Source organism: Aedes albopictus, chromosome 3 (assembly GCF_035046485.1).
Source record: "Aedes albopictus strain Foshan chromosome 3, AalbF5, whole genome shotgun sequence".
Classification (NCBI taxonomy): Eukaryota; Metazoa; Arthropoda; class Insecta; order Diptera; family Culicidae; genus Aedes; species Aedes albopictus.
The window spans coordinates 8,429,991-8,452,219 of NC_085138.1; the positions used below are offsets into that span (position 1 = coordinate 8,429,991).

General features: G+C 40.9%; 1 protein-coding gene across 1 annotated transcript; it reads right to left on the bottom strand.

Moving 5' to 3' along the window:
* Positions 1-5,082: 5,082 nt before the first annotated feature.
* Positions 5,083-20,376, bottom strand: LOC109407238 (DNA helicase MCM9). Its single transcript, XM_019680239.3, has 3 exons — positions 20,121-20,376; positions 18,505-20,054; positions 5,083-7,011 (listed from the first exon to the last, which is right to left on the bottom strand). Exons 1-3 carry the CDS (start codon positions 20,210-20,212, stop codon positions 5,306-5,308), a joined length of 3,348 nt encoding a protein of 1,115 aa, XP_019535784.3. The 5' UTR covers positions 20,213-20,376; the 3' UTR covers positions 5,083-5,305.
* Between the last annotated feature and the right edge of the window lie 1,853 nt (positions 20,377-22,229).

The window sequence follows — 22,229 nt, forward strand, 5'->3', positions numbered from 1 at the left end:
GCTATTTTTTCTTGGTTTTTTATATATCACATCCTAGATGAGGTTCTACATTTCGAGGCATAAGGTACAGTCTAAAAGCTGTAGTTTCATGTATCTTTAACAAACATTAGTTTAGCAGAACAATATGTTACTTACAATCCATATACATATGGCTTTCAGCGGTTATTGCTATTGACGATCAAATGTGAGGTTAGGTAACGAAAGGTCAATATAGTAGACGTTCGCTCGGTGCAAACGGTTTAACTGCAATGCTTTTTAACTGCAAGTCCGCTAAGTGCATCAGTTTTGCAGTTGTCGCACCGCTATCTGTCAAAATCGAAACGTCAACAGTGTTGCGATGTTTTTCAGATGCACTACAGCTGCATTGCGATGTTTTTGAGTGCATTCTAGCTGCGTCCAACAGCAATTGACAACTGTTTGACGGCTGTCAGTCGTTGCAGTTAGCGAATTTCATTCGGTAACTGAAACGTAAACATGTTGCACTTATCGAACGTCTACTGTACCTACATTGTATGAAAGTTACTCGAATAAATTTGAGCATACTCAGGCAAATAAACCTAAGATTATCATAAGGTCTAACTTATGAAATGGCATTTTAACAATTCCTAACGGCTAGAACGATTTTCATAAGGTCGCCCGAATAAAAAATACAGTTGAAAACCCGAATGTTGTATTGTAACAGTACTATTTAGAACCATATTGTTACAATAAACACCACTGTAAAAATAAAAAATACAAAAACAATGAGATGTAATGTAGACACCATACAGTGAATTGTAAATGAGATTTTTACAATATACTATACGGGTTGTTAAGTATCGTAACAATATAAAAAAATATTTTTCTCCATATATATTTTTTTACAAAACCATACATTTTATTGTAAATGAATTGTTCGAAATACTGATACGTGGGCTTTAATATACCGTACATTGTATGGTACACGTATGGTTTCAAACAATAAAATGTACCGTAAATATAATGTTTTTAATTGTAATTTCACTACTGGTTATAAATTTAATCATGGTTTTGGAATGGTTCTCTTTTGTAATGTTGTATTGTTTTACATTCTATAGATAAACCATATAATGTTATATTATCTCGTCATGTTCCTTCGATAATGGCAGTTCTAGCCAAACTAACCTAAACTCGTCTAAGTCTGAGTTGTCTCTGATTGCATTAACAGTTGCAGCTTAGGCTTCCATATCCCACCAGCCAGATAACTGGGTTTTGCAAACTAAGCATTGTTTGTGGCAACACTTTGAGCGGCATGATGGAACTATGCCGAGCGCGCTAAGTGTTGTTAGACCACTAATGTAGTTGCATGAAGTGAGTGACGAGGTACATAAGTATCATTACAGCGTGCTTAACCGTTATTGCAATATTGAGGCTCCAGTTTGACTAAAGTAAATACATAGCAACTCATGAGAAAACTGTCTAGTTCGATTCAAATATAAGTTAGGTTAAAAATCCAACCCGCAGACGCTTAAATCAGAAGTCGTTTCAGTGGCCAATCCAGTCCATATGTTAAAGATGGCTCTACGTCAAAGATAAATCTCATTTGATTCGGTTGTGGTAGAAGGCAAGATCACATGAGAGAAGTGGAGAAAACCCCCCTAAATGCAAATACAGAAAGAATAGTGTTGAACTCATCGACTGATTTACGGTAATCTGACCTGCGTCTTTCCGGGTTGACCTACATTCATATTCCTCTCATCGCACTCTACATACCTAGCCCGTCATATCTCTTGGATCTGCAGTCCTTAGGACACCTGGTTTACCACTTATTTAAACATTTTATTGGCTTTAAATAGATGTTTCAACTGATTCATTTTTTTCTCTTTCCTTTCTCTTGCAACAAAAACGTCATGAACATCAACAAAACAAAGCACGGAAAAATCTAAAACCTAATAAATAATTAGAAATGCACGGAAAAATAATATTTCGGAATAGTGAATGGTTCAAACGTAAGAAAAACAGTATAATATATTGTTACCTAAAGATCGTATGTAAATGTATAGTAGCTACAATGTGCACAGCTTTTGGCGAACCATTTCATTACAATACACTTTATTGTAGCTGGTACACTGTATGGTACATGTATGGTTTTCACCAAATACCCTATGGTTAGTTTTTATCCGGGCGGTCTATGACGCAGAATCGACTCACAGTTTGGCTTTTATACACATTTAGCAACTCGATATTCTCAAGCGTCGATAGCCGCGTGGGTTGGGCACGAGCTCATTGATCTCGACGTTCATGGATCGATTCCAATCTGCATCATTTTGTGATTTTTCTGCTCTTTTCATAAGTTTATCTTATGTAATTAGGTCATATTAAGCATGTTCAATTTTCATAAGGGAACGTCCATAAATTACGTCACGCTTTTAGGGGGGAGGGGGGGTTCCGTAAAGTGTGACAACCCATACAAAAATTTCAGAGGTCTCATACAAAAATTGTGACATAGGGGGAGGGGGGGGGGTTGAAAATGGGCAATTTTTGCGTGACGTAATTTATGGACGCTCCCTAAGGTATTCTTATGGCATCCATACTTTACAGTTATGGCTAAATTTCATAAGGTATTTTGGTGAACTTCGATAGTTTATTTCGCTGAGTGTAGATGACGGCGATAGTCGAACGCCGCGGCTCAATATCGAGCGGCTGCGTAACGTAGAAATGGCTCAAGACTACGCGCAGCAGTTGGCAGTGGCCCTACCAACGGAAGCGCAGATTGGCGCAGCTACACTTAAAGCTGGCTGGAGGGACATCCGGATCCGCCATAGGTAGTATGTACCTTGGCAGCAGCACTAGACTTCACGACTCCGAATCACAGAAACGAATGGTACGACGGCGAATGCAAAAAGTTGAAAAAGTTGAGAAGAATGCAGCAGGGGCGAGAATGTTGCAAACACCGTACACGAAGGTGAATGAGGCACGCTATAGACAGGCAGAACTCAGTCTTCTGGTGGAAGAATGAGAGTTGTACCGCGCTAAGGACACATGGAAGTTCTACGAGGAGCTGAACCGCTCGCACAGAGGCTTTATGCCACAAGCCGACATGTGCCGAGACAATCACGGGAATCTTCTCACGAGCGAGCGTGAGGTGGTCGAGAGGTGGCGGCCGCATTACGATGAGCACCTCAAGGGCGACGTTGCAAGAACCGAAGGTGGCGTGGTAACAGATCTAGCAATATGTGCGCAGGACGAAAGATTTCAAGCCCCTAACCTCCAAAAGATTGAGGAGGAGGTTGGCCGATTGAAAAACAACAAAGCCGCTGGAGCAGATCAACTACCAAGCGAGCTTCTAAAATACGGTGGAGAAGCACTGGTGAGAGCACTACACTGGGTCATTACCAAGATTTGGGAGGAGGAAGTATTACCGAAGGAATGGATGGAAGGTACCGTGTGTTCCATCTACAAAAAGGGCGACAAGTTGGATTGCGGGAACTACCGCGCGATCACACTACTGAGCGCTGCTTACAACACACACTCTCAAATTTTATGCCGCCGTCTAAGAGATTTCGTGAGGCAATATCAGGCTGGATTCATGGGTAAACGCGAAATGCCGCGAATACAACGTGCCCACACATCACTTGTTCATCGATTTCAAATCGGCGTATGATACAATCGATCGAGAACAGCTGTGGCAAATTATGCACGAATACGGATTCTCGGAAAAACGGATACGATTGATCAAAGCGACGATGGATCGAGTGATGTGCGTAGTTCGAGTATCAGGGACACTTTCGAGTCCCTTTGAATCTCGCAGAGGGTGACGGCAAGGTGATGGTATTTCGTGTTTGCTGTTCAACATTGCTATAGATTTTCACGAAATCCGTTCAGCTGCTTGGTTTCGCTGATGATATTGATATTATTGCTCGTAAATTTGAGACGATGGCGGAAACGTACATCCGACTAAAGAGTGAAGCCAGGCGAATCGGATTAGTCATTAATGTGTCGAAGACAAAGTACATGATGGCAAAGGGCTAAAGGGAGGAATCACGGCGCCCGCCACCCCGAATTTATTTCGACGGTGATGAAATCGAGGCGGTGTACTTGGGCTCACTGGTGACCGCCGACAACGACACCAGCAGAGAAATTCAGAGGCGCATTATGGCAGGAAATCGTGCTTACTTTTGACTCCGCAGAACTCTACGATCGAATAAAGTTCGCCGTAGGAACACGAAGTTAACCATCTACAAAACGCTGATTAGACCGGTCGTCCTCTATGGACACGAAACATGAACCCTACGTGCAGAGGACCAACGCGCCCTTGGAGTTTTCGAACGGAAGGTGTTGCGTACCATCTACGGCGGAGTGCAGATGGAAGACGGGTCTTGGAGAAGGCGAATGAACCACGAGCTGCATCAGCTGCTGGGAGAACCAACCATCGTCCATACCGCGAAAATCTGGAGGCTACGGTGGGCGGGTCACGTCATCAGGATGTCGGACAGCAACCCGACTAAAATGGTTCTCGAGAGCCAACCGACCGGTACAAGAAGACGTGGTGCGCAGCGTGCTAAGTGGGTCGATTATATGGAGGACGATTTTGTAGAGTGAGGAACTGAAGACGCACATCCATGGACCTAGTAGAGTGGAGACGACTCCTACGTACAGCAGAGGACACTCAGGCCTTAATCTGAACAAGCAAAATTACACAGAGAACCAATGAATGATGCTTAGGATTAGCTAATCATTCTAAATGTGCACAATTCTAGAACACCACACTTTAGTGAAGTCAATAGCTAGGTAAGTCCTTGCGGTTATCGTTGAAGGGAAGGAATGTTAGTAAGACAATCGTTGTTTTGATGACCGAAAATGTTTGAATCTCCACGATTGTCTTAGAAAGGACTTCTGTTAGTAGGGTAGACCTAGGAGCCTTAGGAGTCATCTTTGATTGGTAATAAAAGGTAATGTGATCTGGCAACGGATCAATTGATACTAACCGTCACGTACAACGGCAGAGTGATGATAACATCGAGAGTTGACTGTAGTTAGAACACCGGGAGCGGGACATTTGGCATAAGGTCATGGGCATACTAGAAATGCACCCTTCTTTATTATGCCAAGTGTCCATTATGCCAAATGACCGTTACGCCAAGTGACCTTATGCCAAACGACCTTGTTCCAAATGACACAGACCCTAGAACACCAACGAAGTTAGATTATGTCGTAAAAATAAGGCTGTCAGATGATTGATCATACCACAGTGTAATTTCCATCCTTTTTATTCCAAATGAATTAACAGTAAGGCGATCACAGACATGAAGAGCGGTGTATAACCACCTAAATCTTTCCCCTCTCCTCAGAAATCCACCGACTCCAGCAAAGCAAGTTCGGCATCCACGTCACCCGACCCTCCCAGGGTGGCCACGTGATGCAACTCCGGTAGCTTAAGATCTCGTTTCCAATACTTACCCACCGTACCGGCGGAAGTGGACGCGGATGTCGATGTCGATGCTGGCTGCGACTCGTATGCGCTATCATCACGTTGCTTCTGGCCATCCTTGGTGTCATCCGAACTTTCAACCCGATTGAACTCGAAGGCCCGGATTTTGCTCAGGGTTTGCTCGGATAGCGAAGGTTTTTGCTTGCTGCTGGTGGTGGGCTGCGGCTGTGGATTCTCCTCCATAGCGAGAGCTTCCGTGTCGAAGGACATGTCGAAACTAAGCTCCGACGTTTGGCTTACCAGCATGGGATTCGTGGTGGGTTTGTTCGGCGCAGGCCGTTTCAATCGGTATCGTGATTCGAGATCAGGAGTCGTGGATGTGGATGGAGTTTGAGCTGGTCGCTTCAGCTGATAGCGAGATACCATAGGGGAGGCAGTGAATTCACTTTGAGAAGTTTCCGCTATTTGATTCCGAGGCCTTTTGAGGCGGAATCGAGATTCGTCTTCGGCACTCGGTTTCGGATCATTGACAAGCGGTTTCGCAAGAAGTGCATGATTCGTCCTAAACTGAACCGAGTTTCCGGTCATTGACGCTGGTGTTCTGAGAACATCTGAGTTCTCAAACACGCTCATGCTTGAGATAGTGGTCTTGGCACTGACTGGTTGGCGCTCTTCAGGTTGATCGTCATCATCATCATCATCCAGCAGGCTACTCACGTCTAACATGGCTCGGAAGGACTCCTCTCGGGATGCCCTTGATCTTCCACTAGCTGGCGGGAAGTTCGTATCAATCTGGCTGCTCCGAGTAATAATTTCTCGTGAGCCATCGCCAGGCCTCGCCGGTTGGGTAGCTCCACTCAACTGGGACATGAAGTTCTGACGTAAACTGCTGAAAATTTTATCCAATTGATCGTTGTTTAGATTTTCTTTAAGCTTCGGATCCGGTTCGGGGGCAGGTTTTTTCGTCTTTGATTTCTTTGTAGACTCAGGCTGTTTAGGGTCTACCGACTTCTCCATCGATTCCTTACGTATTTTCTTTACGTTGTTCTTACGCATCTGCGTGAAAGAATACTTCGAGTAAAGCTCCCCTTCTACAACAGGTTTTCGACTCATTTCTTCCGGCTCCGGCACCTTGTCCACCGACTGTTCCTTGCTGATATCTTTCCCATTATTGTCCAATTCACTCAGTACTTTTTCATCAAACTTGACGATCCTTTGAGTCGACAATGAATCCCACTTATTTGCAGGCGTAGCATTCTCTTTTCTCTTTCTGGCCAAGTCCTTCTGGTACTGTTCTACACGACCCTTGTTAGTTTGCTCCAGCGGTACATCTTTCACAACATCCGAAAGAAGTAGCCGTTCGAGCAGTTCAGCAATTTCCTGAGCCGTCGGTCCTATGGGAAGTTTCTTACGGATCAGATCGGCCGGCGGTAGGATCTTTCCGAAGCCCCAGCTTGACTCCATCAGCTGGATGATGGTGATTGCATCAACGGCGCTGACTTCGTCTCGGAACAATAGACGCGCATGTGCTTGCGACAGGCGGACCAAGCTGTCCAACAGTCGCACGGTAGTCCGCGATGGGTCACGCGATGGGTCCGAGCGGCACAGCTTGTAGTAGGCACCTGTTGGAAGTGAAATAGAATGTGATTTAGGGTCGATTTCTTCGCCCCCGCATAGGCCTTAACTCTTTGAAGCCGGAATTTTGCCACACACTCAATCTTGGTTTCCCTGTTCGGTAATTTATTTTACGGTTTTTGATCCGCAAAATACAAAAAGTACTGAGTCTTCAGCTTTTTCATTCACTATTACTGATCTTCAGCAATATTTCTTGACGTTTTACTGAATACCGTAACATTGCATACCGATAATTCAGCAAAAATTCAGGTTGCAAGGTTTTGGTAATCAATAGCATAGAAGAAAGGGTAGAATATGATGCAGAATATTCAAACTGTTCTTGAGTTTATATTCTATAGTCTACGGGTGTAACGGTAACTTCTTTCGTTATACAAAGCTACGATTTGTAATCTATCATGACCAGTTGTTCCAAGGGCTGAAAGTCTCTTAAATAAAGACAAATCAATCAATCCAGTTGTTACGGATAAATTGGAACCGTACAAATGCTCATTTTATTTTCCATATCGGGTCCCACGTTTGGGAACTAGGTACGAAGAAGGAAATGGAACATTACAAATGCACAGTGTCCAGTTATCTAAATAAATAACGAAGTCCAATCCCAGGATGACGAGGTTTCATTATTGTTCTTGGTCCATCAGTCAATCGTATTTTTTTCTGGCTAATTGCCTTTAGTTCGCAGCGATAGTTGCGTTCATAGCTTGTGTTTGGTCTAGGAATTTCTAATCCTAAGGGGGCCTCCTGATTCTAGCAATAACACAAGACCATGTTTCGTTTGATGTCCATGTTAGGAGATGGCTTGCGTGTTTTGTACTCAATCGCTGCCCGAAATGTTTGGAGCACTACAAATGCACATTAACTTCAGGGCCAAATGTACAAACCACAGAATAACATACAAAATAAATTGACAAAATGTTCATAACAATTTACAAGCGTTACACAGTAAGCCCTCTGGAAGTTCAAAACACAATCAGAATAGTTGGGGTATCCTTGATCATCCACATGGGCGTAGCCAGAGGGGGGCAGGGGGCCGACATCATTTTTCTTTTGATTTGGCCAACTTAAGATTATCAATGTTCCAGAAAAAATCGCTCAAGAAATAAACTATTTTTTTCTAGATTTTGTTAATTTAGGACTTTATGCATAATTATCAAACTATGTACATACAGTAGACGTTCGGTCGGTGCAAACGGTTTAACTGCAATGCTTTTTAACTGCAAGTCCGGTAAGTGCAACAAATTTGCAGTTATCGCACCGCTTCCCGTCAAAATAGTGTGCCATGTTAGCCCAAATAAACAGTTAAATGAATGTTTCGTTCATTCAACGTCAATTGATGGGTTGTTGACGCCTGTCTGACGTTGCAGTTAGCGAATTTTGTTCGCTAAGTGAAACGTAAACATGTTGCAGTTACCGAACGTCTACTGTACATACATAAATATCAAACTTTTTATCTCGAAAATCACAAGAAACTTCGCCGAGTATTTCTCTAAGAGCACCAATTGAATTTTATCATAGAATTTTACCTAATAACAAGCTTCGAGCTTAAAATTCACAAATTTTCACTAGTTTACAACTCAAACAAACGTCAGGCTATGAGCAAAAAAACTTGGATTTGTTTATGAATTCTAAAAATTCATCCAGGAATTTCTTGAGGAACTTCACCAGGAATTCCTCAAGGGATTTCTCCAAAAAATTCTTCCTTCTAACACGAACGTTTGCGGGGTTCCGATAGTGATTGCTTTAGATCTTGTTCTAAGAAATCCTTCAGGAATTTCTATTACGGTTCATTTCATTCAGCATTTTTTTACAAATATGTACTTCTGCAAGGAGATATCGACGAATTGTTCCAGAAATTTTCCCATAGTTTTGTTCAGTGATTCCTCTGAAAATAACTCTAGCCATTCCTCCGGAAATTTCTCATGGGATATCTTCAAAGGTTCCTCCAGTGATTGTTCCGGTGCTTTCTTCGACGATTCCTTCAGGAATTTCTTCAAGGTTTTCCATAGAAGTTTGACCAGAGATTTTTTTTATATTCCCACATGTATTCTTTCAGAGATTTCTTCAGGAATTTCTCCATATATTACTTCAAAACATCTGCTACAGATTGCTCCAATAATTTCATCATAATCGTAGTATTTCTGTAATTTTTTTCCAGGAATTCTTTCAGAAAACTCTACTAGAGATTATTCAAAACTTAATCCAAAAACTCCTTAAATTCCGTACTAAAAATCCTCAAGGAATCCATTCAAGGATTATTTCAATGATTCGTTCAAAAATTATTGCAGACATGGATTCTTGTAGACTTTCTCCAAGGATCCCTACAGATTTTTTTCCAGAATTTCGTGAAAATAGCTCTTCTGGGATTTCCTAAGGAATTGGGGTTGTTTCCGGGATTCCTCATAGGGGTTTTTTCAAAAATTCCTCTAGGTATTCCTCCAAGAATTCCTTCTGTGATACTTTCAGAGGGGTCTTTTTAAATTCTTTCAAAGATAACTTCAGGAGCTCTTCTTGGGATTTCTTCAGGAATTCCTCCTTTAATTCTTTCAAAAACTCCTCCAACAATTAATCCAAGTCTTTCTCCAGGATTCCTCCTGAGGTTTCTGCAGATGAGTGTGTTTTTGGAGGCAACGTCGAAATGCCACTTTTTCATTTGGTTCGGCCGCGAGCGCGTCGTCGTCGTCGTCTATTTCACAGTGCTCGTCTTCGTACGGGGCAGTTTAGTGTGTTTTTGGAGGCAACGTCGAAATGCCGCTTTGACTTTTTGGAGGCAAAGTGTACAGGCCGCGTTTTCATTCGGATCGTCCGTCGTCGTCTTCTATTTGACTGTGCTCATCTGCGTGATTTTTGAGGCAAAGTGAAAAAGCCGCTTTTTTTATATTCGGACCGGCTGCGTCGTCGTCGTCGTCAATTTGAATGTCCACATCGTCGTACCCGTGTGTAGTTGTAGCGGTTCATTGTGATTTCGGAGAAGAGGCCAATTAGTGGAAGATGCTGTAGCACATACGCACTGGACACTTCGAAGGATGTTAATTGGTGAGCTCTTTCCATTTTATCATAACAATAATAATAATAATAATAATAATAATTAATGCTTAAGGATTTATACAATTCTGCTCTGGTTTTTGTGTATTTATCTAACAAATATTGAAAAGTTCGTCACGTCATGTGTCGGCGCTAGTTCCAAATCAAATGCACATTTAGTTGATAATAAATAATTTCCTTTCATTTTTTGCATGAACACAACACAACAATTTGAATGGTTCGTCATCTTCGGTGTCGACATTTGTAATATTTTAGTCCAAATGAATAAATGTTTTGACTCAAATAAAGGTTACATGAATTTCTGGAAAAAGAGAGGGTCGGTAAAAGATAGACGGCGAACCATGCGGTAAGATCTTTCTGACTTATTTATCACGTGTTATTTTGTTAATAGTTGTGAATTGATCGCGGTCAGCATTGTCTCGCGCGGAAACGCAGACTACAGATGCGTCGGTGTTTAGCATTGTGTACTCCTTAGTTGCGAATGAATAACTTATGTAGGGTGAGTTTTGAGGCACAAAAGATCGCGTTCGTCGTTCAAGGTTTAGAAGGGTATTTCTTCGCGAGCGCATTATTAATCGCGAATCAAAACATTACACTCGTTTACCACGACAAAATCCTCAACACATCTCCATTTCCCCTGTCCAAACTCCTTGTGATTTCTCGTAGTAACGCAGAGAATTCCTCGGTTATTGGCCTAAGCGAGAATCACGTCATCACTTCCTTCCCTATCCTCAATTGACCTGCATTCGGACGCGGCCGGCGCTGGTATTGCTTATTGAAAAGTATTGGGATTCCAGCATTTACACAATGAAGAGAAAGCTAATCCCAAGCATCATCTGTTGGTTCTTTGTGTAAATGCAGTTGTCCTTGCAATAACAGAGGAGCAACCGCGGGCGGTCAATCATGCTCATGCTCATGCTCATTCCTCCTGAGGTTTCTGCAGATGTTACACCATGAACTCGTTTTAAGATTCCTTCAGAGTTTCCCCAAGAATTCTTTCTGCGATTTCTTCAGTACTTTCTCCTGGGATTTCTTCAGAAGTTCTTCCTAAGAATTCCTCCAGGAATTCATCATAGTAATCCTGCAGAGATTCTTGCGGGAGTTATTCCAGGGATTTCTCTGAGAATTCCTCCAGGAGTTCTTCCAGGAATTTCTATAGGCATTCCTCCAGATATTTCTCTATGCATTGTCCCAGGCATTCCTCCAGGCAATCCACCAAGTTTTTATCCAGGAATTTCTCAAGGGACTCTTCCAGGAATTCATTCAAGAATTCCTTCAAGACTTATCCCTGGAATTCCTTCAAGAATATATCCAAGAATTACTTTAGAATATCTACAGCAATTTCCCCAAGTATTCCTCTAGGAATTCCCCAAAAATTGCTCCAGAGATTCCTTAAGGACTTCCTTGAGAAATTCCTCTAGAAATTTGTTCAGAGATTTCTCCAGGAATTTGTTAATGCATTTCTCCAGGATTTTTTCCATGAACTCCTACAGGAATTCCTCCAAGAATTCCACCAGGAATTAGCCCAGAAATTTCTTCACGAATTCCTCCAGACCCCTCCAGAAATCGCTTCAGAAATACCTACAATAATTCCCCCAGGAATTTATCCAGATATTCCTCCAGAAATTCTTTCAAGAATTTCTCCACGAATTCCACCAGGATTTTTTTTCTAGGGATTCGTGAAGGTATTTATCGAGAAATTTCTTCTCCAAGAGTTTAGAGTTTTCCTTTGGATTTCGCCTGCGTTTCTTCCAGGGACTCCTCTAAGGTTTCCTCTAGGCATTCCTACAACATTGCTTCAGGGATTCCCCCCGGAATCCGCCTAGAAATTCCTCCAGTAATTTATCCAGCAACTCCTCCAGGAGTTGCTCCAGAGATTCCTACAGGAATTGCTTCAAGGATTCCTCGAGGAACATCTCCACGATTTTTTTTAGGGATTCCTCCTGGATTTCCCCCAAGAATTCCTCCAAAGATTCCATCAGCAGTTCTTCCAGAAATTCCTCTAGGAATTCCTCCAGGAATTTCTTTAGCAATTTCTTCCGAATTTTCTCAAGGAATTCCTTCCTGAAATCCTCCTAAAATTAATTCAGAGATTCCTCCAGGAATTTGGATAGGGATTTCTTCAGATATTCATCCAAAAATTTGATCAAGTATTGCACCAGGAATTCATCCAGGAATTTTGGCAGGGATTCTGCCAGAAATTTGTCCAGAAGTTCCTCCAGGCATTTCCCCGACCGAGATTCCTCCATAAATTGGCTCCGGGATTGCTCCATTATATCCTCCACGGATTTATCAAAGAATTCCACCGGGAATTACTCCAGAAATTCCTCCAGGAAGTCCTCCAGAAATTCCTCTAGTTAGTATTCGAGGAATTCCTCACGAGATTTCTTCCCAAATTTCTCCAGAGTATTTCCCAGATTTCCTATAGGAATTCCTCCAGTAATTGCTTCAGGAATTCTTCCAGGGATTGCTCCAGAATTTTATCAAGGGACTTCTCCATGGATTCCTTCAGGAATGTTCAGGTATACTTTTAAAAATTCCTCCAGGGTTTCCTCCGGGAATTCCTACAGGAATTTCTCTAGCAAGTCTTCCAGAGGTTCATCCAGAAGTTCTTCCAGGATTTTCTTCAGGGTTTGCTAAGAGAATACTTCCAGAATGGATTCAGAATGTCCTCTAGTGATTCCTTCAGAAATGCCGTTCCATCAGAAATTTCAGAAATTGTAACATTATCTTTTCCAGCGATATACCCAAGAATTTCTTCAGGATTATCTGAAGATTATTTTGAATTACTTCAAGGACTCGAATGTATTCCACCAGCGATTTGTATTAGAAATCCTTAAAATAACTTTAGTGGGATGCATACAGGAGCCCGGAAATTCTCCAAAAAAAGTAATGTAGAAATATTTCAGAAGTTCATCCACGGATTTGTTCAGGAATCCATCCATGAATTGCTTTACGAATACCGTCAGCTCCTGCAGAGGAATTCTTTCTGAAATTCATCCGGCGATTCTTTCAGGAATATCTGTTGATCTATTTTCGCCAAAAATTTCTTCAATAAGTAAGTTATCCATTGATTTTTTCAAGAATTCCTGCAGAGATTCCTCCAGGAGTTTATCCAGGGATGTTTTGAGAGTGTTCCTTTAAGAAGTCCTTCAGGAATTCTTCCAAAAGTTAGTCAAGGAACTCCTTCAGAAATTTACTCGGGAATACCACAAGGGTTTCGTCAAACGATTGTTTTTGGACTTATCCTAGGATTTCTTCAAGAACTCCACCAGAGGTCTCCTTCCGAGTTTTGTGTAGAAATTTCTACAGAAATTTCTCTTGGATTTGGCCTAAAAATTTGCCAGGAATTTCCAAGGGAATTTCTTCAGGAATCCCTCCATCAGTTTCTTCGGAGATTACATCAGGAATTCTTACAATAAGTCTTCCAGAGATTCTAGGGAAGTCACTGTTACATACACTACCCGTCATAAGTACGGACTCACATAAAAAAGTATTGCAACACTCAGTTGAATATTGCATCACTTTGGAAATTATAGCATCACCTCAAAACAACTACATATGTGCTGCTATATCTCACATTTCTGAAAATATGAAAGATACAGTCTTCAGCAAAGTTGTTCAGAAGGTCGTTGGCATCACAATGGCAAGCAGTTTGATTAGCAATTCTGTCGCTAGATGACGCTAGTGAGCATAGGAAAATCAGCAGTTTTAACTAGTTCTATCTCGTGATCCTGATGAGATAGAAAGTTCAAGTCTTCGGCAAAGTTGTTCGGAAGATCATGGACATCATAATGACAGGCAGTTCATCCACTTCATATTCAATAGGTTTAGGTCTGATTCACTTAATGTTCATGTGATTCAGGTGTATGTCAATTTAATCCGAGTGATTCGGGTCTGATTCACTAGATATTCAAGAGGTTCAGGTCTGATTCATTTCATGTTTTAATGATTCAGGTCTGAACCATTTCAATCCAAGTGATTCAGGTCTGATTCACTTGATGTTCAAGTGATTTAGTTCTGATTCACTTGATAAAGTGATTCAGGCATGATTCACTTAATAATCAAATGATTCAGGTCTGATTCACTTCAAATTCAAGTGATTCAGGCCTGATTCACTTGATATTCAAATAATTCAGGTCTGATTCACTTCATAATCAAGTAATTCAGCTCTGGTTCACTTCATGTTCAAGTGACTCAGGGCTGATTCACTTGATATTCAAGTGATTCAGCACTGATTCATTTAATATACAAGTGATTTAGGTCTGATACACTTCATAAACTGCTATTCATTGGCCAATTTTTATTTTTTCATGCTTACTAGCGTCACGTAGCAGCAGAATTCAGTAACAAATTTTGAAAACGACGTATAATCAATGATGTAGCATTGATTATACGTCGTTTTCAAAATTTGTTACTGAATTGTGCATCAAACAGCTTGTAATTATGATGTCCAGGACTTTCCGAACAACTTTGCCAAATACTTGAACCGTCTAGCTCATCAAGATCACAATATGGAACTAAGAATTGCGAACTAAATTGCTTGTCATTATAATGTCCATGATCTTCCGAACAATTTTGCCGAATATTTAAACTTTCTATCTCATCAGGATCACGAGATAGAACTAGTAAGAATTGCTCATTTTTTCATGCTCACTAGCGTCACCTAGCGGCAGAATTGTGAACTAAACTGCTTGTCATTGTGATGCCAACGACCGAACAACTTTGCTGAAGACTACCTTTCCGACTTTTCAAGGGGAATCCTCCAGGAATTTACCCAGGGAAAACTTTTACGGAGTCCTCCCAGTGCTCCCTCTCTTCTCTAGCAAATGCACCAGGAATTTTTCTAGGAATTGCTTCTTAAATTCCTCCAGACATTTATGTTTGTATATATTCCAGGGATTCGTCAACAAATTCCTTCAGGTGAATTTCATGAATTTTCCAAGAATTCCATTATTTGCGAGTTATCCGGAAATACCTCCAGGAATTTTTTCAAGAATTTCTGCAGGGATTCTTACAGTGATACTTCAAGAGTTTTCTCTAGTGATAGTTTCAAGGCTCTTACGAGAATACTTTCAAGAATTCTTCCGAAGATCCTTCCGGAAATACGTCTATCGATATGTCTATAGGATTATGCTCTGCGATGAATATATGCAGTATATAAAACTGCCTTTATGAAAATGGATGTATGAAAGAACTCCAGTTAGTCATGGAAGACAATATGTAGATATTTTCAAGAAATCTTCGGATGGATTCCCATGCTCTACCGGAGTAAATGTTGAAGGAAATCAAGAAACAAAAATCTGGGATAGTCCTAGAAATGGTTCGTAATTTTCAAAAGAGTTTATTTATGATTTCTTACGAGTTTTGATAGGTATTAACAAAAAAAATATTAAGAGCTACAGCACAAATAATGCTCGAGTGAAGATAAATCCTTAAATTTTCAGAAATTGACCATTGCTACCAGCATCACGCTGATTTGTGTAGAACAGGCGAGCTTTTTTCAACGTATAGTACAAAATACAACAGCATGGCTATACAATTGCTAAGGATGCTCGCCCCCTCCCTGGCCGAAAAGCTGGCTACGCCCTTGGTCATCCAAACTGTTCTTGAGTCAGACCACCCGGAAGTCTACAAGTGTAACAGTAATTTCTCTCATTGTACAAAGCTACGATTTGTATTCTATCATTGTCCAGTAAGTCTTCTGAGAATTCAATAGACAGTATTAGATCAGTCGGGATATCTTAGGTCATCCAAACTGTTTTTGAGTTTAGATCCTAAAGTTCAATAGACAGTATCAGATAGAAGGTAAAATTTGAAGTGTTATTAGTCAAAGTACGTTTAATTTGCAAATTGAGAAATAAATTTGTGAAAAAATTGCCACTTGGTTTGGAGGTATTCGAACCCACGACTCCGTATCGCTAGTCCGGCGCTTTAACCAACTAAGCCACAGAACAAGTTACGATTCTGGAGAAACTGGATTCGAAGCACCACCAAGTATCAGATAAGTCGGCATATCGTAGGTCATCCAAACATTTGTCTTTCCAATAAGTCTTCTGAAAGTTCAAAAGACAGTATCAGATCACTCGGGATATCCGGGGTCATCCAAATTGTTCTTGAGTTTAGATCCTAAAGTCTACGGGTGAAACGGTAAATAAATTCTATTATTATACAAAGCTACGATTTGGAATCTATCATGTCCAGTGAATCTTCTGAATGTTCAATGGACATTATCAGATTGGCTGGGGCCATTCAAACTATTATTATGTTAAAAATCTAGCATCTACACTAGTATTATGTTAAAAATCTAGCATCTACACTAGTAATTGAAGTTTCTGTTTCAGCTATTATCAAAAGTGTAGAACTGAAGCTATGGTCTCCGAAGTCTTCTTCTTCTTTATGGCTCTACGTCCCCACTGGGACTTGGCCTGCCTCGCTTTAACTTAGTGTTCTTTGAGCACTTCCACAGTTATTAATTGAAGGGCTTTCTTTGCCTGCCATTGCAAGAATTTGTATATTCTGAGGCAAGGACAATGATACATTATGTCCAACGAGTCGAGAAAATTTTCCCGACTGGAACGGGAATCGAACTCTCCGTCTCCGGATTGGCGATCCATAGCCTTAACCACTAGGCTAACTGGAGACTCCGAAGTAGTTTGGTTGATCTGGAATATTTCAAACAAAACTATCTTGGAATGACTCATGAAATGTCAGGGGGGATTACAGATTACAGTTGGATGTGCAATGGTACAGTTCACAGTGAGAATAACTACTGTTACTGTCAAGAGTTAAACTTCAGGACAGTTTCGACGACCTTAAATGTTCCAAAGGTTTGTAATAACACCTAGTAGACTTCAGATTGGTCCACTAATCACGATTGATTATTCAACGCGTTACTCAGTATAGCAGATTTGGCTACTGTTACGAATGTAGACCTGAAGTTCTGAACTCCAAGGTAGTTTTGCTGACCTATAATATCCCTATAGTGTCTATGAATAACATTGTAGATTTCAAGAGCTTCACGGATCCCAGTAGATTATGTAATGCTATTATTCATGGCGAAAACATATAAAGTTATTCTTGTAGAGGCGAAGGACTTTACTACAGGACACTTTGAAACAACTAGAACTTCCCAGAATGTAAAGCACATTCTGATATTCTCAACAAAGGTTAAATGAATAGGGGTAGGCGGGGCATTATGGACACCCTCAATATTTTGAAATATGCGAACTTTTTTAAACTTTTAATGAATGGAGAATATAGTTCATTTGTCTAAAACGTAGTTTCAGGAAAGAAACATTCGAAATTAAAATTATACTTGATTTTACACGAAAAAGTTGCGTTCTCCGTTTTTTGTGCATGGAAATTATAATTTTCACACCATCTAAAATAAGATTTAGTGAGTAATTTTTTGCAGGTCGATTGAAACCTGATATTTCTAGAACACATGCAAGTAGTTTTGCAGTATCTACATGCTTAACATGTTTATATTTTCTTTTTTATTATATCAAAAATCAAGTTTGGAAATATCTTCTGCTGCCGGGGCAAAATGGACACTCACCTTTTTGAAAGAAGCGGCAAGGGAAAAATATAACCTAAATCACAAACCAACCAAATTCTTCGATTTCAATATATTTTCGGTTAAATGTTCACTATAGTAGACATAGGGTGAAACAAATTGGTCAAAAAACGACAGCAGTGGAAAATAGTTGTTCTAGGCACAGCTGTATATGCCGACAAAAACGAAGCTTTATCCAAAACAGCCTGAATTTAAACTAACTGAACAAAAATGAACTACTTCGGCGTATTATTCATCCATAATAGTTGTTTTGACTTTATAGGTGTAAATAATGTACGAAATTCGTAAAAGTCTCATGGTGTCCATATTGCCCCATGGGGGTGTCCATTTTGCCCCGTATGCTTGAAGACGGTCATGAAAAACTAACATTTTTCATAACATTTTTTGAAGTGGATAAATCATTTTTCTTCATGAGCATTCTTATGCAATAGATGCTAAACAGACTTTAAAAGGATACATGTATCAAAAAACTAAACTTTTTTGACATCTTGCCAGGTAAAGTTGGCAAAAACCTTAGGGTGTCCATATTGCCCCGCCTACCCCTACTTACGAACTTAACCCATATTAAAATTCAGCTTTTACAACAACTGGATATCGATAAGTTCGTTTCACCAGACTATATGGTGTTCAGGTTGTTCTAGGTTGTGAGTGAAGTCTCAAATACACATATTTCCATTTTTTCTTAATAGAGGACTTAATTTGCAACAACTTTGCCGAAGACAGTATTCTGTTATATTGAATGTGTGAATTTATACAGCAACAGCCGTACTTATCTATGTTGAGGTCACCCCTTACCCCTTCGGCTCCAAAGTGCTAAATCAGTTTTTTTGTGACTGAGGTTGACATAAATGCGAATACTCACCCAAAATAGTATTCGCGTCGTCCGTAATCCTAGGATGGATATCTTTGATCGCCAGAAAGTGCGTCTGCAACCGTTCCAAATCCCAGTGGCCATTCGGAGTGGTTTCCTCAAACTTTTCCCTAGTATCGTCCACGACCGAGAGTGCCAGAATGTGATTGGCCACTCGCTCATCCCAGTGCTCATTCCGATCGTCGGTCAAAATCAGCACCAAATCGAACCGACTCAGCAGTGGCCCTCCGATCCCAAGGTTTGCACTACTGTTGGCCTCCATTTCGACCATCGAAAGCAGATTCTTAGGATTTGTTGCCGCCAGCACAACGCACCTCGTACTCAGCTTACACACCAGACCCGCCTTGGCCATGCTGATCGTTTGCTGTTCCATCGCTTCGTGAATCGATGCCTTGTCCGATTCGCGCATCAAGTTGAACTCATCTATGCAACAGACTCCTCCATCGGCCAGAACCAAAGCGCCCGCTTCCAACTGCCATTCGCCGTCCTCTTTCACGGCCGCCGCCGTCAAACCAGCAGCCGAACATCCCATGCCGGTGGTGAAAACTGATCGCACTGAAACTTCCGAAGCAAATTTCAACAGTCTGGACTTGGCCAGTCCTGGATCTCCCACCAGAAGCAGATGGGAGTGACCTCGCACGCTGGCACCACTACCTAGGAATCTCTCCGTACAACTGGCCAGCGAGAGGGCAACCGCCAGCTTCACCGGATACATCCCATGGATCTCGGGACAGAACGATTGTACCAGCATGTCCCTCGCCGCCAGCTCCCCAATCTCCTTGATCGTGTTCTGCCATTCACCTCGAACGAACACCAAATGCTCCGGCAGATCCTTCCCTAGGTTCATCTTGTTCTCGTCCTTGGAAACACTGTTGGCATTCATCGCTATGGTCACCTCCGTCCGCTTGCCCTGAACTAGCGGACTCCAGCGGCGCTCTATAATCCCTACAACGGTCACGCAATCACCCGGCTGGCAGTTGTCCACCAGGTCGTTTTCCAGCGTCACCAACAACGAGGCCGGAACGTTCCGTTCGCTCATTATCTCCTGAATGCGAATTTCCTGATAGTCTCGGCAGTAATCCGGCTGGGGTTGGGCACTCTTTTGATGGGGCGCTCCCTTGCAACCGGTTTCACCGGCCATCGGGCAAGCACGAGGTGGATCGAATACGTAACTCTTTTCGTACTGAGCCTCGAGTACGAAATCGTTCTTGCACCGGCTGCAGGTGTACTCTCGCTTAAATTCCAGGAACCGCGCCTGGGTCATTCGTATCACGCTGCCCTTGACCTGTACGAACTGGCCGACGTTATCGTTGTTTGGAAAAGCCACCTTCCGAACGGCTTCCGCCACCGTTTGTGGCATATTCACGAACCGCACGTGACAGTTCTGCTTGATTTGGAACCCCGGCTCGAGAAACATGTTTCCCTCCACCAAGGACTTCTGAGCGTTCAACAGACAGGTGTTCCACTTGATCCATTCCGAACGATAATTTCGAATCAGCGCGTTGTACAAACTAGGCTGCTTCCGCTGAAGGTGAGATAAACTGAAAGCAGAAATTTTGTTTGAATAATCATTAAATCTGGTAAAATGTAATTCAACATCCACTTACTTGATATTAATCGAAACGTTGACCAAGTCGTCGGGATTGTTCAGCAGATTTGTGATTTCTTCGTCGTAGTACTGTTTCAAATAATCCTCCATGTTACAAGTCAAATTTTGAAACAATATTTTCAGAATGATCAGAATAATTTCTGAACAAATTTCAAAGAATCGCGACTTTTAAATGCGAAAACATGAAAATACTGGTAAAAATTCGCTGCAGCGAAGCGCGCGTTCGTTTGAATGTTTTCTTTCACTCTGTTTTGATCCCTCTCTTCGTTGGGTGTCGAATAATCGGTCGAAAGTGACACGTGATCGCCTTTCTCGGAATCAAGTCTATGGGGTTGGTAAAAACTCGCCGAAAAGAATTTCGTCGAATGTAACCTTACGGTTCGTATCAATAAAACTGCATTAAATAATCCAATTTTTTATAATATCGGACATTTTGAAGTTTTACATAAGAACGATTAATTATTAGATCCACTCTCAGTAGAAACAGGACTCCCTGGGCATAATGTATATAGACACTATGGTCCACTGCACGAATTTAAGCTTGCCTGCTTTCTCTCACGGAAAATTTGACGTTTGAGCGGTGCCGACACTGCTCAAACGTCAAATTTCGTGTGAGAGTAAGCAGGTCAGTATATTCGTGCAGTAATCCATAGATTCCATAGACTCGCGGAGGCGAAGACAACTGTAGCCGAACGAACTGTCAGTTCGTGTAGCCAAACGAGCATGACGACACGATTTCAATAGCTACAATGGATTGCGTGACGTCATATTCGCTCGGTACACTCTAAATTCAGGGTGAAACACACTAAAATATGATTGCTCAACCATGTCTCCGCGAGTCTATGGAATCTATATAGTGTCTATAATAATGTATCATTGTGTTTAGGGGCCATGCACAAATGACGTCACGCTTTTATGGGTGAGGGGGGTTTTGCAAAACGTGACGACCCATGCACAAATTGGTGAGGTCCCATACAAAAAGTGTGAATAGGGGGCAGAGCGTTCATGATTAACAAAAATTTTAATCATGATTAATCCTTGATGATTAAAATTCCAATTTTGGTGATTATTGATTATGATTAATGATTAATTTGATTTTGAGGACGATTAAAGATTATGATTAGTGATTAAAATTGGTTTTATCTGTAATTATTGATTATGGCTTGGATTATGATTAATGATTAAAAATGGCTCATTGATTAAAAATCATGATTTATCAATCACAAAAAACTGGAAATGATTAAAATATATTTATTGTTTAACTTGTTTTAAAGTTTAAAAAGTAAAAGGTAACTCTGTCCGGGAGATTTTTTGAAAAAAGAATCATAAATTATATTACAGTAGACGTTCGGTCGGTGCAAACGGTTTAACTGCAATGCTTTTTAACTGCAAGTCCGGTAAGTGCAACAAATTTGCAGTTATCGCACCGCCAAACGTCAAAATGGTGCGCCATGTTAGCCCTAATGAACAGTCGAATGATTTTTTCGTTCATTTTACGTCAATTGACGGCTTGTTGACACTGTCAGGCGTTGCAGTTATCGAATTTTGGTTCGCTAAGTGAAACGTAAACATGTTGCAGTTATCGAACGTCTACTGTATTTAGAACAGCATTTGAACCAATTTTAATTTCATCATATATATATATATTTTATATGATGAATCATTTTTGGTGATGAATCATTAATGATTGATTAATATTTTTTTCTTATGATTATGATTACTGATTAATGATTAGATTGCAAAAACAGTGTGATTTAGAATAATGATTAATGATTAAATGAGATTTTTTGTGATTATGATTAATGATATTGATTATTCTTAATCATTAATCATTAATCATGATTAAATTTATGATTAATCATTAACGCTCTGATAGGGGGGAATGTGAATTTTCACGTGCAATAATTTTGTGTATCACCCCAAACAGAAAAAAACTGTTGTGTAATATTACATCTATCAATACGTCAGTTGCATGAATATTACATCGGACGATGTACACATAAGAACCAGAGTTTACCACACTGAAAATATTCTACACGTTCGAATCACACGTTTCACACATGAATTTTCACCACTTGGGAAACAATTAAATTTAACGTGTAAAACC

Coding starts and splice junctions, on each gene's coding strand:
- LOC109407238 (XM_019680239.3), bottom strand. CDS start 20,212: ATGGAGGATTATTTGAAACAGTACTACGACGAAGAAATCACAAATCTG. Junction 20,055..20,120: donor AACGTTTCGATTAATATCAA/GTAAGTGGATGT, acceptor TTCTGCTTTCAG/TTTATCTCACCTTCAGCGGA. Junction 7,012..18,504: donor CGACGCGAATACTATTTTGG/GTGAGTATTCGC, acceptor CACTTCCAACAG/GTGCCTACTACAAGCTGTGC.